The sequence below is a fragment of the Protopterus annectens genome, chromosome 10.part0, assembly GCF_019279795.1.
Source record: "Protopterus annectens isolate FY-2018-M chromosome 10.part0, PAN1.0, whole genome shotgun sequence".
NCBI classification, from domain to species: domain Eukaryota; kingdom Metazoa; phylum Chordata; order Ceratodontiformes; family Protopteridae; genus Protopterus; species Protopterus annectens.
This window is the reverse complement of record NC_056744.1, coordinates 977585746-977603431: the sequence shown is the minus strand read 5'-3', so window position 1 is coordinate 977603431 and position 17686 is coordinate 977585746. Positions and strand designations below refer to the sequence as shown.

At 39.2% G+C, this 17686-nt stretch overlaps 1 protein-coding gene across 1 annotated transcript in view; it reads left to right on the top strand.

The window, feature by feature from the left end:
• The window catches only part of QSOX1 (quiescin sulfhydryl oxidase 1), a 1259897-nt gene that overhangs the window by 995079 nt on the left and 247132 nt on the right, over nt 1-17686 (top strand). The window contains exon 9 of the mRNA XM_044085745.1: nt 7605-7727. Coding sequence (XP_043941680.1) covers nt 7605-7727 — 123 coding nt within the window. The remainder of the gene's footprint in view (nt 1-7604; nt 7728-17686) is intronic.

Genomic DNA, 17686 nt, shown 5'->3' with positions numbered 1-17686 from the left:
AAGACATATTCAGGACATATTATACCTTTCTTGATAGGTTACAACACTCTTTTTCAGGCCTGCTCACTTATATGTTATGACAATACATGCAGGGATAGTATTCCAGAATTATGTTAGCTTGATTGGTGGGTTAATACACTCAGTTTCTGGCTCACTGACGTTTGTTATATAACAGTACATGCAGAGGATTTAATCAGGACATTTTATTGCTGTATTATTGGGCTTAAACACTTTTCTCATGCTCACTCACATATATCATGTAACAATACATGCAGAATATTTACTAACCTGCCTGGTGGCGCAGCCTTAGCAGCCTATCTGCATAGGCTTGCTGATTCATAGCATGAGCACCTGCAGCTGTGGAGTAAATAAAGGGATATTGAGACATACCTATCCATTATTTAGGCTATATTAGCTTATCTTACATACTGCATTCCATGGCTACCTACTTAGTAGTGGGGCATCCCGCATTTGACGGGCCTCCTGGATCCACTGGTTCAGAAGGTCCTGCTTCCGCCTCTTCAGGTCTGCATGGTGGTGACGGACCTGCTCACCAGTCCGAGGGACGCCTGTGGCACTGGTGAGTTCATGAGCCAACCGGTTCCAAGCCTTTGCCTTATACTCCGTTCCTTGGAACTGGCCCTGCAGGAGTCGAGTCTCATGCCGATGGACTAGGAGCCAAACCATATATCTTGACTCCTCGATGCCCCAGCGTTGCGCACGAAAGCGTGTACCCTCTCCAGCACCAGACATTCTAACTGCAGATGGGGGCTACAATCAGTTATGGCGAGTATTCCCGCCTATGCGGCTTAAATATGCCGCATTTCCCACACTTTTCTGTGATTGGCCATTTTTGAATATTCTTGGCTGACTACAGACATGCTTAGCAATGGTTAAGCAAACATTTATTACTATATATATGTTAACAGTGGATGTTTATCCTAAGCTGTCGTGGCTTAGTGGTTCAGTACTTTGATTATGGTGCACAGTGTCCTGTGTTCAAACCTTATCATTGCATTTTGTTTTACTACTGTCCAGACAACTTAGGGGGCGTGGCTGTGTTTAAGTAACTTTGCTCTACGTTGCTCCACGTTGCCCGACGGTGCGCTGGTTGGCGCGGCGCGCATCTCCACGCAAACCAATTGTGCTGGGTAAAGCGCTATTTAGCTTTGGGCAACTATTTTGCGCTGGGTAAAGTGCGATTTAGCTATGGGCAACTACATTGCACTGGGTAAAGCACGAGTTACCTATGGGCAACTATATTGCGCTGGGTGAAGCACTGCTTAACTGCGGGCAATTTTATATTGGGATCCTTTAAAATATTTATTTTATTCACTGATACATTGGCCATTTCACTGCTTTTTAGTTGTGTTTAAACATATATGTTGGGTATTATTCCATATACTGATTTAAAAAATAAATACGAAAGGGAGTGGTGGGACTCGAACCGTGAATGCTTCTTCTTTGTGCGAACGCTGTACCATTATGCTATTGCTGTTTGGTGTGATTTGCATAAACATTCTTTCTTATGCTCTTCCATGTGAGAATTGCTAACTGTAGCTAAGCAATGGGCACACCTGCGCACACACGTGCAAATACGGGCAGCTATTTTGGGTATTTAAAAAAATGTTATGGTTATGCGTTTTCGATGTGTGATGGGGGTTTACAATATCAGGCAGTGAGGTGTTGGGTGCAGGGACATTTGAGCGGACTATCTCTTGTTTATTTCCTTTTATGTTAAACACTTGCAGGGGCATGGACATTTATACTGCTCGGCAGTTGGATACGCCCATTGCTTTCTTACATGGTCCGTGTAGGACTTATGGTTGGGTCAGCGTACCCTCATGCATATTCATGGCACGCTGACGTCATACCGTTCAACTGCAGCCTCCGAGTAAGACTTATTAAGTCTTACACGGAGGCTTCGTGAATCTGGGGGTGTCTTTGTCTTGGTTTTGAGGTTTAAGCCAAGTTTCTGTGACAGAGATAATGTCTGGGGTATGAAGCGATACCCAAACATGAAACTGGCTTAGTTTGTTTAGCATACTTCGAGTATTGATAGAATAGAAGGAGGTTTTCTTTTTTTGGTATGGATGGTTGATTAGAATTGGGGGTGATATTTTGTGGGGTGTTAGGAATAGTGGTAGGACCAGGGTTTGGGTATATATCACCCGACAAGAGCAGAGTTCTTGGGAAGTCATAAGCTTTCATTTTTTGTGGGTAGTTGTGAAAGTATTTTGTTTTATACTTAGACGTACTATGGTTGAAAGGAGGAGTTTTTATTTTAGGGAGTAGTATATTCATTGGAAGGATATATGCAGAGATGAGTATGGTTGCTGAGTATAAGAAAAGCAGATTTGGAGAAGGTAGATGGGGGCTTTATGTATAGGGGTTATATGTGAGGTGATGTTATGTTGTGTAGGAGGAGCAGTGCAATTAGAAGTATGACACGAATGATTAAGTCTGGCATGTTTGAAGTGGAGGAGTGGGCTTTAATAGGGTGAGCTGGTTGAGAGTTTGGGGAGGAGTTGTAAGGTATGGAGAGAGTTTGTAGTGAGTGTTAGCTTGTGTAACAGGAAGGGGAGGAGTTTGATGGTTGGGAGGTACCTGTAGTTAAGTATAAAGGAAATGATATGGGTGGGGAGAGAATGGAGGGGAGCTACACCTGGGACAAAGTACAAAAAAAAAAACAACCAGCCAGTACAATCCAGTGTCTGGGGAAGATAAACAGACAGATTTAAGGGCAATTAGACAAGCTAGATTCAAAAGAAAAAATGTTTTTCTGTTCTGTTTTTATTTTTCTTTAAAAACAGGGAGCTGCAGGCCACTGAGAAGTAGGAAAATAATGTAGTTATGCCAGGGGTTTCAGAAAGGGACATGCAGTAAATTAGGAGTCAATAGAGCACTACTTAAAAAGGAATGGAATATGGTATATGCGAGTACATTACTGGGGATTCTTATGAAGCAAGGACAGAAAAGCTAAGTCAAAAGATGGTGCCTTTTTACATCAGGATTTTTGATTCCTCTGTAGTTACGCAGGAGTGGGAGGGTGGTGTGCAGGTTCAAGGTGGGGGAGGGAGATAGACACAAAGTAATACAAGGTTGTCAGCAAGAAAAACTGGAAAAGGCCAGCTGCTAAGAAAACAGTCAGGGAAACCAAGCTCAGTCAATTCCAGGTCAGTGTAGCCAATATCTTCCTAAAAACTACAAATCTTGTGCTGCTAATCTAGTACAGTGTGGTGAAAAGGACCACCACGTCTGTAGGGAAAAACAATTGAGGTATGGGCTGCAGGTACATAGGTAAACCTTTTCCAAGAGAAAGAAAGTACTTTTAAGTAATTGACTCATCTTTCTTCTTTCCTTGACTCTATTGTAGAGCCAATGAGAGAGAGAGACTTGGAGTACAGTGTTAACTTGATACTTGGAATAAGCGGTACCACACACAAAAGTAACAAACGTGTTGACTTTGAGAATTGTTGAACTGGTATGTCTGTTAAGTATCAATATTGGTAAGAACACAGAGAGAGAGAGAGAGAGAGAACAGGAGGATGCAGTTTGAGCCTTCAGGCAGAATAAAAATTATCTAATATCTGTTGTCTCTCTAAAGGGTTGCTGTGTCTAGTCTCATCTCTAGAGCTGCCTTCCTCCTTGTGCTACTGCTTGTGTTGCTTGCATTCTGTCACTGTGTTACACTGTGCATTGAAGTGTGCCATTTATGACTTGATGTAACTGCCACTTCTCTGTGTGGTAGTTGAGACTGTGTTGTTGCCTAATGCAGGGTGGTGTTTCTGTCAGCCACTGGAACTTGGACTAGCGTTCATTCTTCCTGCTGCTGCTGACTTCTTTTCTTGCACTTAAATTGTAGAGCCACATCGTCTGTGGAGCTGGGCTGCAAGCTCTGCAGAGATCCAACGTCCTTTGTCTCTGAATAAGTTAGTCTCTTCTGTTAAAGTGTATAACATGCGGGAATGTAAATATTGCAATTCTGGCTTTGTTTTGGCTGATAACTGCAACATCACCGTGCAACAGTGCCAGTATAAAGCGAAGATGGCAGTGGTCCTGAGAGTTCCAGCTTGCGTAAAACTGCTCTGCAGAACTCTCAGACTGTGTAGTTTATGTTACAGACTGCACACTGTTATTTGGAAAAAAATAATAGTAAGGGGCACCCCCTTAACCTCCACTTCTGTCCCATTTTGAAAGAATGGTAAGGGGTTAAGGAAAATGCCAGTCCTTTTAGTAACAGAACAGATGATAAAGGTAAGAGAGGATAGATGCACTGAGATATTGCCACTGTTTACTGTTACACAACTTTTGTTTTTTTTTTCCTTGAAGAAGCACTGGCATGTCAGTGTAATATCATCAGTGATTTGTTTCTGGAAAATGTTGTGCTGCCCAAGATAAGGGAGATTAGCTGTGGTAAATCATAGCAGAGAAGTTAGCAGTGTATTAGTGTTAGGTGTAGTATAAGGGAGATTAGTTGTGGTAAATCATAGCAGAGAGTGTATTGGTGTTAGGCATTAGGAGTGTACTAGTGTTAGGTGTTAGCAGTGTACTAGTGTTGGGTGTTAGCAGTGTACTAGTTTTGGATGTTAGCAGTGTATTAGTGTTAGCTGTTAGCAGCGTACTAATGTTAGGTGTAGTATTCCCCCTCTCTTCTTATCATCACGTGGCATCTGTAGTCAGGAAATCCTTCTAATTAGTAACAACTAGTAACCAAAGGAATTTTGTCAAGCTCTAAAGATGTTCATTCCCCTATGTTCAGCACTGATTACATATGTTTTAGAGGACAACCCTCTATTTTATACAAATCTCACATGACATCTCAGTAAACTTGAAAAGCCCTAGACATTAAGATCTCTGGTCTTTAGATCCTTAGTTATCAGGAGAAACCGAAAGCCCTGTCCCTGTATTCTATGTCTTATTGACTCCTGAGGGGTGGTCTGTGTCTTCCTTACTGTACCATTAGAGATCTGATGGTTCTTGATGGCCTACTGCACAATAAGTCAAACACCCCCACACAAGAACAAGAGATTTGAATCTTCATCAGCAGATAAATAGAATGTGATGGAGAGATAGATACATCACCCAACACTGCCCGTGTGTTTGGAATAAACTTCCCCTGCAGGTTAAAAGTTGTGATTCAGTTCTCCTTTCTGACTAAGCCTAGACAATTGAATGCGTGCTCTCAAACTTACCCTGGGTCTAATTAGCCTCTCCTTTCTTTTGAAAGGATAAAGCCTTAGGGTGGATACTGTCAAAGTGTCAATGGTCACTATATTATAATATCTTTGATACCACTATAAATCCTATATATTAAATGCTACAAGTTCAAGTCTGCATGTAATCCAGCATGTTTAGTAGGATCTTAACGTACTAATAATATGGTACTAAATGAATTGGGGCCTCTTGTAGGTGAGCAGCTTGTAGATTCTGCAGCAGTGAGTGACCAGAAGGAGGAAGAGGATAGGTAAGCTTATTGATGGCAAGAGTGGTCACTTGACTAGTTTGTACTGCAAGTAAATGTGCAAGTTCAACTTGTGACAGTGCAGTAAGGATACATTTCTGGTGCAGCTGTGGTTCTGGGCCCTGTGATAAGTTGAAAAGGATGTACAGGTCTGACATGCCTCTAATCTTTCAGATGGCTGATCTCTGCATTGTTGTAAAGAGTAAAATGTCCCTGCAGTTATCAGACCTCCAGAAATGGCTATATTACTTATGTGCATTTCTTATTATTTTCTTCTTGTAGGTGTTAGGCAAAGGCTTTTTTAGTATGTGGATTTTAACACTGCTGGCAGAGTTTTTATCAGTCTGTCCAAATCATTATGTATGCCATTATATTTTAGAAACATTATCCCCATACTAACTGTTATTTTGTTTGCTGAGTAGCATTTTTTGATGCTTTGACCGTTTCTCTTTTTAACTGATAGTCTTGGAACTTGTGAAGTATGTTCCTGAAGACTACTAGCAAATCGTTATTTTGTGTTTCTGTTTATGCAGATTGTTAGATCGTTCATGGTTTCCACTTTCAGCAGTAGTGAGTTCTTCATGTGGTCCTTTCTGAATGATCTCATATGCAGTTTTTTTTCCAAGTTCGGCCTCACAGATGTTTGGGAAAACAGACTTTTGCCAGATTTGTGGCTTTGAATTTCAGAGATAAGGCTGTATGGCTGTGAGACACACGTCAAGTGTGCCTTGTAGGTGACAGCATGTATTCGCAACGTCACTTGTTTGATATGCATTGTGATCAGTTATTTGTAATTGGGGTTCTGCCTATTTTTCAAGGCAGGTCTCGTCGTCCACCTAATTTTTTTGCCATCCTTCCAGTTAATCATTCACCGTCCAATAGATGAAAGCCTGAAAGCTAGACACTGTCCCAGTGAATAGGAATGGGATTTTATGGGATGCCCTCTTCTGTGCCTCAGCTGCCATTATTAGAAAGTGAGGTTCTTTCAGTCACCAATCACAAACCAAAGGATCAGTAAGTGTTGCATGTAGTCACCTTGCAGCAAGCTAGTCCTTTGGCAGATATTTCATTTATATTATTTATTTATTTTTTTTTACCTGTCTTGGTAACTGAGTGACTGGGTTGATGACTTGACATCACATCACTTTGTACTGAATCTCTCTTATTGGAAACAATTGAGGTATCTCTGATTAATTTCATCAGCTGTATGTATTTCTGCTGCAACATACCTAGAGTTTTAGTGCACTCCAAGACTATTTCACTTTGGTTGGAATAACATGTATGCTCTAGGATTGTTCAGCAGAAAGGGGTCTCTGTAGTTGGGTTATATGCAGCTGGAAGTGTCTACCAAGGAGCTGGAAGATAATAATAATAACAACAAAATAGTAATTTGCCAGAGACACGGCATCCATTAGTGCTGTTAGTGACCTGAGTTGCTGATAAGCAGGTGCTGTATCCTGGGAGGGAAGTTTGGGAAATCTAATGTCTGTGTGACATCTGGTTGGAGACTAAAAACCTTGTAGGTCATTTCAGGAAAAAAATGGGATGTAACAACCTATTTCTTTGCACTAGACATATCTGCCACAGTATGAATGGTGGCTGCCAGCTCCACATTCACAATTGCTATTAGGATTGCTCATTTTCCTGTACTAATATTCAGAACTTTGATGTTGACTTCCCAAAGAGTTGGGAGACCTATCCATTGAAGGATTACATGTAGCAGAAACCTGTAAGAAACATTTGGTGGAGCTGAGATTGTTTGGGCAGTTAAGCTGGGGGGGGGGGGGGGATATAAAAAATATCACCATTGTTTTTCATTAAAGAGTTAGCTATACGGGTCCTTGTCTGTGTAAGGAACAACCAACAATATTTTTGTGAATCAGAAGGGTCATGTCTCTAATGTTGTATATGCATGGTCATCTTAGTTCCCTTATGTGCAATGCACAGTACTGGTCATTGTTTTCAGACGATGAGAAAACATGGAAAAATTGTGTGATATGATCCAATTTAAAGCAAAGTATTTCAAATCACTCAAAAGTAGAGTATTGTTGGTCAAAGTATAATCTTCTTGTTGGCCAGAATGTTGTGCTTTATCTCCTCTCCTGCTTCATCTGTATATCTTTTTCTTGTGTTTCTACAGTATTTCCCAGGGCGTACACCAGTCAGACGTATCCTAATGACCTTGAACACTTGGTTAAAGGCAGATGAAAATGATAAGATTCCATACAGTGACTTTGAAGATGTACTAAATAACAAAATAGAGGTAAGTAATAAATTAGTAAAACTTCACAGCTATGGGTGATATTAGGCTTTATAGAAATTACATTCACTTCATTTATGCTAAACTTAAAGAGTATTATTTTTTTCATTAGAGTGTATGGTTACAGTTGATGATTCTGCTTATTTTCTTGTGTCAGTATTAACATTGTTGTACAAAGGGGTTGGCTGTAAAACAAGACAATGTCTGCATCACAGTGTGTGTCACATGGATAGAACATACAAAAGAATGACATTTTTTTATTCAAGAAACTTCCATTACTTTGGAATAAGGTTCCTTTGCATGTTCCTCCTTGTGTGTATTTAACAATAAATTAGATGTTTAAGTAGGAAATAAAACTATGCCCTAGATGTACTGGTGCCTGTGCTCCATCCTGGCCTTTAGGCCTAAACATGGGATGCACACAGGCTGTGAAAAAACAGAGAAATGACTCTTAACTATGCCAGATTAGAGATAAGCCATGTGACTCTGTCACTGATGCTTTTTCAGTTTAGCTAAGGTAAAAGATGTCCGTTTGTGCTGTTTTAATTCATTAATTACATTACACCTTTTTCCTGAAATGGCTGCTTTTCACTGTGAAAGTCTGACTACACTGCTGATAATGCAGACTAATGTATCTGACAGAAAAAAAATATGTGGGGGTGATTTCACTGTGTGGTGTCTCACTTTGACATAATGGCAATGATAATGAAACAAGGCTTGAGAGTACTTTTTATAAGCAGGTTAACCTGCTATGCCCAAGTACCTATTTTCAGGTGATGATGCAGGAGCAATGGAGAGTCATGTAACAGGTAAATGGAGACTTTGTAATCAAACCAGGGACTATAGGTTAAAGCTCGCTTTTTTATGTCTTAATTTTGTGTTTGACAGAAAATGTATGTCAGAACATCAAAAAACTAAATGTTGTTGCAAGGCAAATGTGCAAGAGGAAGTGTGTCATAATTATAAGATTTGTTGAGCGGGTGGTTGAGGATGAAGTCAGGCAAGGTACTTTTCAATGGCAGATATATTAAACAGCTGCCCTGTTGAGGGGATTGATTCAAAACTGAAAAAAATAGCTGAAGGATGATCAGGACAGGTACAGGGCATGTCTAGGCAGCGACAAGAGAGTTCTGTCTAATAGTTGCCTAAAATCGACAGGTTATACAAGAAGCACATATGTGGACTCATTGTGTAGGGGCAGACAGTCTTTGTGTACTTTTAAAGTTTGCATTTGTTTGATTGTGAGTTAAGGATATGAAACATTTTAAACGTCTTAAAACATGCAGTTGGCAAAATGTGTTAGTGAAGTATAGAAGCTGCACTAAGGGGAAGACACTGTACAGTTCCATGATGGTATGTGCACGAACCTGCTGGAACCAGGATGGCACGATTTATTTATTCATTTGTGCTTGTTAACCAGGGTAGAGCAAAGATCACACACACACACACACACACACACACACACACACACACACACACACACACACACACACACACACACACACACACACACACACACACACACACACACACACACACACACACACACACACTGCAGTGTAATCATGTGAACAAGCAGTATACAGGTTTCCATGGAAGAAGTAAATGAAGAGTTATGAAGGAAGAATGAGCATCTTTAGCTGTGAGAGGAATTTGGGGTAGAAGGGGAATACCTTAAAGGTGAGAAGGGAAGGAACTCTGTAGTTTGTGGCTGAGGATGAAGAGGGAGTTTGTGTGTGCAATGAAGTCTGGCTCTAGTTCTTTGAGAAAGTGGCCCTGAATGGGCGTGACTTCTGAGATTATAGGTTGTCATGTGCTGTATGAATTTAAGGGCTAATTGTGTGATCATTTAGCTGTTTAGTTTTAGCATGTTATGTTACCTGGTTAAGGAAGAAAATAACTAACATGTAATATACAATTGGCCAAATTCTGATAAAATAATGATTGGTGTAACTATTTCATATAACTGATAACATTTTACTGATAACTCTTGTGATAATCCATAATATCAAATTTATTTTAATGACTGTAAAGATGTTACAGTCACTGAGCCCTTCAGCATGATGGCTTATTTGTGAAATATTTTATGCATTTTGTATGCATGTGTGCCAGGCTGATTCAAGGTGGGTAATGTTGCATATATCCTCATGAAAGTGCCCTATGTCTTTTCTACAGTTTCCCTTGTTGCAGCTTGTCTGCTACTTTGGCATGTCTTACGAAATGCATTAAATATGCTTTGTGACCACATACTGGACAATAAAGCCAGTGGAGAAACCATTCAGGAAAGTGTCAAAGTGAAGGACCATGACCCACTTGCTTCTTCTAGCAGAGGGAGGGAGGGGTTTGCACACACACAGGGGCACACTGGCAGTGTTAAGTCCACTCATGCTTCAAGTCGAGAGGCAGAGATGCTTGGAAGGAATGCCTCATGTGGAAATGGGAGGATACCCTCTGTTGTCAGTCCATTGTACCCACCCCCACGCCAGACCAGAGGCATGCCAGTATGGATGGGGAGAACAATTAGAAAAACTCTCAATCCACCTGTGATGGCTTTCTGAATGAGAACCCTTCCTGCTTAGCCCCTGCCCCAGTGATGGAAAACAAGTGGGCAGGCTGGCCAGGAGGGGGTTGATGATTTAAAGACAGTAGGGGCAATATAAGCTAAACAATTATCTGCAAAAAAAAATAGTGTAGAAGAAAGAGACTAGAACAGGATATAACTCACACTCTTAAAAGAATAAAACAGCAGTACATCTCTACTGAACCACTGAAGTTCTTCCTTGTGAAGAACACTTACTGAAAAAGCTAACTTGATACTTTGTGCTTCATAAACCTGAATGTCAAAGTCACAAAAAACAAAATAATGAATAGAAAAGCTAGGTAAATAAAAATTCTGACACAAGTTCCAGAAAACAAATATCCAAAGAATTACAAGCTTGTTCTTAGAATAAGTAAATGTAGGGTGATGTGGAGATGAATGGAACTTTACCTACCGGTTTGTCCATAGTTGCCCCAATGCCTCTACAGAGATAGCAGATATAGATCACATGAAGGAGGAGTTCAAAACCAACTTAAGCCGGAAACTCATTAATTAATTAAATGCACTTTAAAATAGTATGTGTATTTTTAAAAATGTATTTCCTAGTTAACCATTTAAAAGGCGTTATAATACCCAGATGCTATGAATTATCTATATAAACTAGTTTTTAGAGGACAGGTTTGTTTGTTTATTTCATTTCACTTAGCTTCCCTGAATGCTTGCCATCTGTTCTGTCCGAGCCTGTATTTGATCCATACAAATCAGTGGTTTACTCCAGTTAACAAGTAAAATAAATAAATAGTCAATTGATTTAGTCCCAATAAGCTGTTGGCCTCTTTCCAAGGGAGACCTGAGGTGGTAATCACACTGAATTGTTTCAGTAGTATACATTTTTAAATCTTTAAACATTGCACATCTTTCGCTTAAAAGGATTCCTATGCAGTTATACATCAGTTTGCCTTTTCAAGGGTTCAGTGCCATTTTCTAATTTATAATATCCAAGTAGGCTCCCAGGTATTCATTGAAACCATAGTGTGTGCTTGCTGTTTCCCAGGAAAAAAGAAAGGGTTTGTCACTGTCTGACACTGTCTTTCAGTTACGTAAAGGTGCCTTTCACAAGTAGGATGTGTAAAGTAGATGACAGCAGGCAGATGTGAAGAATGTTTGTCACCATAGGGGCAAGTAGAGGGTTACCACAGTGTTTATTCATTGCAGCATGCAGATATGCAGTTCTTTTTTCAGCCACAGCCTTTGTGGTATGCTGGATGTCTGATATCAAACACATTGGGATTTCTGCTCTGCACAAGAACTCTTCTTTTTTCCAGGTTCACAAACTGGTTTAGTCTTAGTGGATCTTGTTTGAACAAAACGCTACCTCAAGAGATAAACCATAATTTTCATAAAGGGCCCTGGTATTGAATAAATTTCAGTTATGCCAAGGATTTATTTTGGATAACAACCATAACTTCTCATACAGGCTACATTTCGAGGTGGAAAACTTGTACTGAAAGCACATTTTTATCAAGTCTGTTTCTCACACCCGTTTTCAATGGATTTTTGCTTTCAATCACAGCAAAGTTATCTGGAGGCTAATTCTGTAATTGAACAATAACTGTGACAGTTGTGTTTTTCACAGTATTACCTTTTATTTTTCATAATGTCTTTCTTCAGTTTGTAGAGGCTTGGCTATCAGGCTATTAGATGAAGTATGAAATGATGCAGTAGTTATGTGAATAATTCCATTTCTGTTTAGTGAGTCTGCAAATTCCACCATGATGAAACAAGTAAGCGGTATGTCTTGAGTGAATGTGCATAGTTTAAATATTGCCACACTTCCAGGTGCGTTGTGAGGCACAGTCCTACAGTCAGGTGCCTTGCAAGTCCCTGGGAGTGTGGTAATATCAGATTTCTCTTACATCTGCTTCAACCTGTGGGTTATCAGATTCAATCGGATCGAAGTTGACACTATACTCTTTGTTCTGAAACTCCCAACTCCCATCCCATAATACTCTGCATTCCTTAGTTTCCTCAGATCTCATTTGCTGCTCTTCTTTTTCGGATGTAGTCTGTGGACCTCTCTCCGAGATCCGTGTTTTTCAGCTGTTTTTAGTGATTATTCATGCGTGTGTTTGTGTGTGTGTGTGTTGCGTTTGTGGTTTTTAGACATTGCTTGTTGGTGTTCTTTGGGCACATGGCTGCTCTGTTAGGTTTTCTAAAGTGCCCTTTCACTTTGCTGTGAAAGCTGATCCTTGCTGTTGCATCTAGTTAGCCCGGGTTTTTGTTTTTAATTATTGGATAGTAACTATTAGTTGATAACATGTACTTCTTACTTATTAGTTATTAGGTGTTACTGTTTGTTACTGGAGCGTGTTTTTAAACCCACTGTATGGGGTTGTTTATGTGCCTTTCTTGTGTGCATTGTTTACCTCCAAGAATGTCTGAGAAGACTTTGGGCTTCTGCATGAGCATTGACTGCGATCATAAGATACCCCCTCAGGGTTCTCATAATGGGTGAGTATAGTCCTTGGCAGTAGCCCATCTAGACCAAGACTGAGTGGCCTGTACCTCTTTTACGGCCAGGGTGTTGGCTGATAAGCTAAGTTAGTAATGAAGGGGCTTCAAAAGAGAAACAGGCAGAGATAAGGACAAACACTCCAAAAAAAGGAGAAATGGAAAAATACATGCATGAATAAATAAATAAATAAAAAATAAATATAAGGACAGGAAATATCCAGATGAGTTTTCAGCCTCTGATGAGTCAGTGCAGAAGTCCTCGAAACCATGTGTTTCTATGGCTCCTGCTATGGATCTGGATTTGGTACCTCCCTGGTACAGATCCCCAATCCTCTCGTCACCAACATCAGAACTGCTTCAGTTTCAGATTTCGGAGGTACTGAGCCCCTTACTGGCTCTGACACTAAGTCTGTTCAGAGTTGCTCTCCATTTATAGCTGTTTTCCAGGATCTGACGATCTCACCAGAACCAAAAAATAGAAAACAAACTATGGAAAACCAAAAAAAGGCAAAGGACAAAGGCCACTCCAATAAGTTCCAACAAAGTAGAAAGAAGTTTAATGAAGTTAGCGCTTTCGTGCAGGTCAGTGCCTGTACTTCTTCAGACAAAGAAGTATCATTAAATGAATCAGTTATTCACCTTCCCCCTCCAAGTAAACCACACGTACAAAAATTTACGAGTAATTAAATTAGTAATTGAAAGTTAAAGGTACATTAACACACAAAATAATCCATTAGAAACAGTCAGTTAAAAAAATCAGTGAAAGAATTGGTAGAAGTAAAAAGCTGAACAGCTAAAAATCCTGTAACACACCTAAAACATGAATGTATATTTCAAAAAACTGAAGCTAAAAATGAAATAATGCAGATGGAAAATATAAATATATATGCATACAATACGTATCAGCTCATATGAGCAACAAGTGCATATAATGTTAAAATATTAATATTGATAAATGCAAGAATACATGTGTATACCGAAATAAATCTTAAAAGGCCTGCTATAATAAATGTAAATTGTATATATGTATATAAAAATATACCATAACAGATTAATATATCAGAAACTCAATGGATTTGTAATGATATTAAAGTGTATGAAGGTCAGAAATTATATCAGGATTGCCTTCAAAAACTATCTAAGGATCTACTAGCTATGGAAAAAAAAATCTTAGAAACAAAAAATTGCACAAATTTCAAAGGGATTTAAGGGATTATGAGCAGGGCAAACCCGTTGGATCTAAGAAAAATTTTACTTTTTCAGATGGGGAGAATAAGATGGTCAGGCCCAGGAGAAAAAGACCCAGATCAATACTCAAAAAATCTATTATAGCAGTACTTCAGGGGAGGAATCCTCCATGGCTGAAATGGAGCAAGGGCTTACTCAGGGGTCCCCAGCCCATAAAAAAACAGAAGAATGTTATGGCCCCTTTAGATCTAGGACACGGAGAGGTGGGAGAAAACATAACAAGTGTCAAAAATTTGGAAACATTACTGCAAATGATTATTCCCAAACAATGGAATGTTCCAATGTCCTTAACATTTCTTCTGTTACACTGTCTGAAACTGCCATTAAACTTTTGAACAAAGGATTAACATATGTTCCAGGTTTTTATGTTCATGAAGATTCTGTGGTTAAAGATGTTTTGTCATTCTGTCGGCTGTTAAACTTGAAACTATTTCTTGGTTCACAGGACACCTCTCAATCATCTACTGATTTTAGATTTAAAAAATCGGATTTTCAACCTCCCATGGATAGATATGTGGCAATCTTTCAAAAATCTGTTCTTAAAGATCTACGTTTTCATGGGTATGAGTCTTGTATGTTAGGCCACAATTTATCTGAGGCTGAACAACAAACACTTCATGAGCTTCAAGACAACCATAATATAGTTATTGTTCTAGCTGACAAAGGGGGAGCAGTTGTAGTCACGGACATGGAATATTATTTAACTCATTCCCTCCAGTACAAGTCTTTTGAGTGTGTACCTTTAACTCCTAGTAGGTGTGCCCTGAGCCTTTAAAAATTGAGTCATCACCTTGCAATTCTAATAGATACTCATTGCAGAGGTCAAACATCAGTACAATTGTATTTGCCATCATGTATGCTTCAAGATAAAATATCCTGATACCTTATATGTAGCATGGTTTGAAGTTATTAATGCAAGTATGAACAAGTAATATTTGACGCCTAGAGGAGCAGTAGGAGGTAACTGCAGAAACGCCTGGAGACGTCACTCGGATGTAATGAGTTCAGAGGCCTACAGACAACTTAGGAATGCCTTATATTATATGTCCATGCCCTTGGATTTGACCAGTCATTTCAAAAAATAAATTGATTCCTTTTTGGAGTTAGCTGCTGAGGAAGGAATAATTAGTACATCTGTTTTACAACATTTGAAAGTTAGTGATCCTCAGAAACAGATACTGTATTTGCTGCCTAAAATTCATAAAAGTTTAGAGAAACCACCTGGCAGACCGATAGTTTCTGGTATCAGCTCACTTACGGAGCCTTTATCAGAATTCCTCACTAGATATCTGCAGCCACTCCTACCCTTAATTAGATCTAGGTTAGAGGATACAACAGAAATTCTCAGAATTATTAATGACATTCAATTGGAACCTGAGTGGATATTGTGCACCTTGAATGTTACTGCCTTGTACATAAATATTCCACATTGGGCAGGGCTGGAGGCTCTTCAATACTGGCTGAATAAGGCAAACCTATACCCTGTGGGGCTTAATACTGTTAGTCTGTATGGCGGAACATGTCCTCACCAAAAACATCTTTTATTTTCAGAAGGAATGTTATTGGCAGGTTAAAGGTACAGCTATGGGGGTGTCCTTCGCCCCCATTTACGCTGACCTTTTTATGGGATACTTGGAGGATATCCTTATATATGATGATTCCCATAATATATACTTGAATGATATGGATATTTGGCGGCGATACCTGGACGACTGTTGGCTGATTTGGCGAGCGGATACTACTTATCTTCTTGAGTTTGTTCAATACCTCAACAATAATAAGTGGGGTATTGAATTTACTCTTAACATGGACTATCAAGAAATTCACTTTTTCGATGTTAGGATCAGCAGGAATGTGGACAACACTTTGTCTACCCAGGTGTTCTGCAAATATCCTCAGTGCAACAGTCTCCTGGAAGCTACCAGCTTACATCCAAATCACATTATAAGGAATATCCCCAAGTCACAATTCCTTCAGGTTAGAAGGCTCTGCTCCTCCGAGGATGATAATGCACATCACAAACAAGATCTTATACACAGATTCAAGGCTAGATAGAGGCTATGAACCTTGATACATTTCATCAGCTTGTAGTTGGGCTACTGGGCAGGATAGGCCACAGTTATTGACATATCGTGACAAAACTTTGAAATCAGACAATACCATCAGGTTTGTCACAACATATGGCAGAAATATACATGCCATCAGAAATGCTATTGACAAAAACTGGAATATCCTTCTGGCCAATGAGGAATTATTTAATATCCTCACTGAGCAATGTAAATTCTCATACCGTAGAGGTAGAACATTAGGATCTTATTTTAATCATTACAAATCCAAAATGCAACAGCATCTTATGTCAGAACAATTAACCATCTTAGGGGACAAACTGTTGGGTTCATTTTCTTGCAGACACTGCTCCTTTTGTAAATATATGTATAAATCCAAGGAATTGTCGAGCAAAAATATGAAATCTGTGTATAAAATCAGACATTTTGCTAATTACAGAATGGATTGGGTGGTCTATTTGGCCACTTGTTCCTGTTACGCATTTTATGTTGGCCAAACATCTAGGACCTTTAGAATAAGAATGTCAGAACATATGGGGGACATTTGGAATAAACGTTTGACCAATGCACTTTATTGACATGTTTGTATACGGGTACATGTCAGTACATCGACAAGTTAGAAGATCAACATCCACTTCACAGACACATGAAATAATCGACACCGCAAATCACGGACATTTAACAGGTAAGAAGTTTAAATTTCACTAATCATGCCTACCATGTTTTAGTAAGTGTGGCAGTGTTATGCATGTGTGGTAGGCATGATTAGCGAAATTTAAACTTCTTACCTGTTAAATGTCCGTGATTTGCGGTGTCGATTATTTCATGTGTCGGTGAAGTGGATGTCGATCTTCTAACTTGTCGATGTACTGACATGTACCCTTGTATACATACATCAGCCGTATTTCATTTCTGCATCATTGATAAAATATGGGGTGATAGATCACAAAAACAGGGTTGGCACAGTATACTGAATGACATGGGAAAAAGATGGATAATTAATTTAGGGGCTCTGTTTACACCAGGTCTTAATGATCATTTGTGAAGACATTAAGGACAAGCTGGTATATATTTTTCTAGATTTGTTATTCATTTTTTGTACGAATAACTATATATTTTTTAATGTTATACAGGGTCTCTTTTTTGTTTCCATATTTTTTTATATGATTAAATATCTGTGCCTTTAAATGATTACTGTGTGTTTAACACTTCAATTAACTAATTATCTAATGAATGCTAGCAGTATAAATTTGTGTTTTGTATTGTAGAATGATATATCACTGATGAAGGCTAAAATGCCGAATCCTGTTTGATTTTTCTTGGAATAAACCATGTATTTCACTCTTTTGGTGCTGAACCTATTTTTTGAATTGCAGTTTGGTCTTTTGGTTCTTTGCACCTGCCTTACTTGCGAAGCTTTCTGAAGCTGTATACCAACAGTTTGACTGCCTTCAGCATTGACATCTACCTTGATGCACTTGAATCAAGCTCGCTTCCACTGGTGAAACACAAGCTGCATCAGTGTCAAAGGAGGCACCTAAATTCTCCTCAAAAGTCTTTGACAGAGGACTCTGACCTCAGTGAGGGGGTAAGCG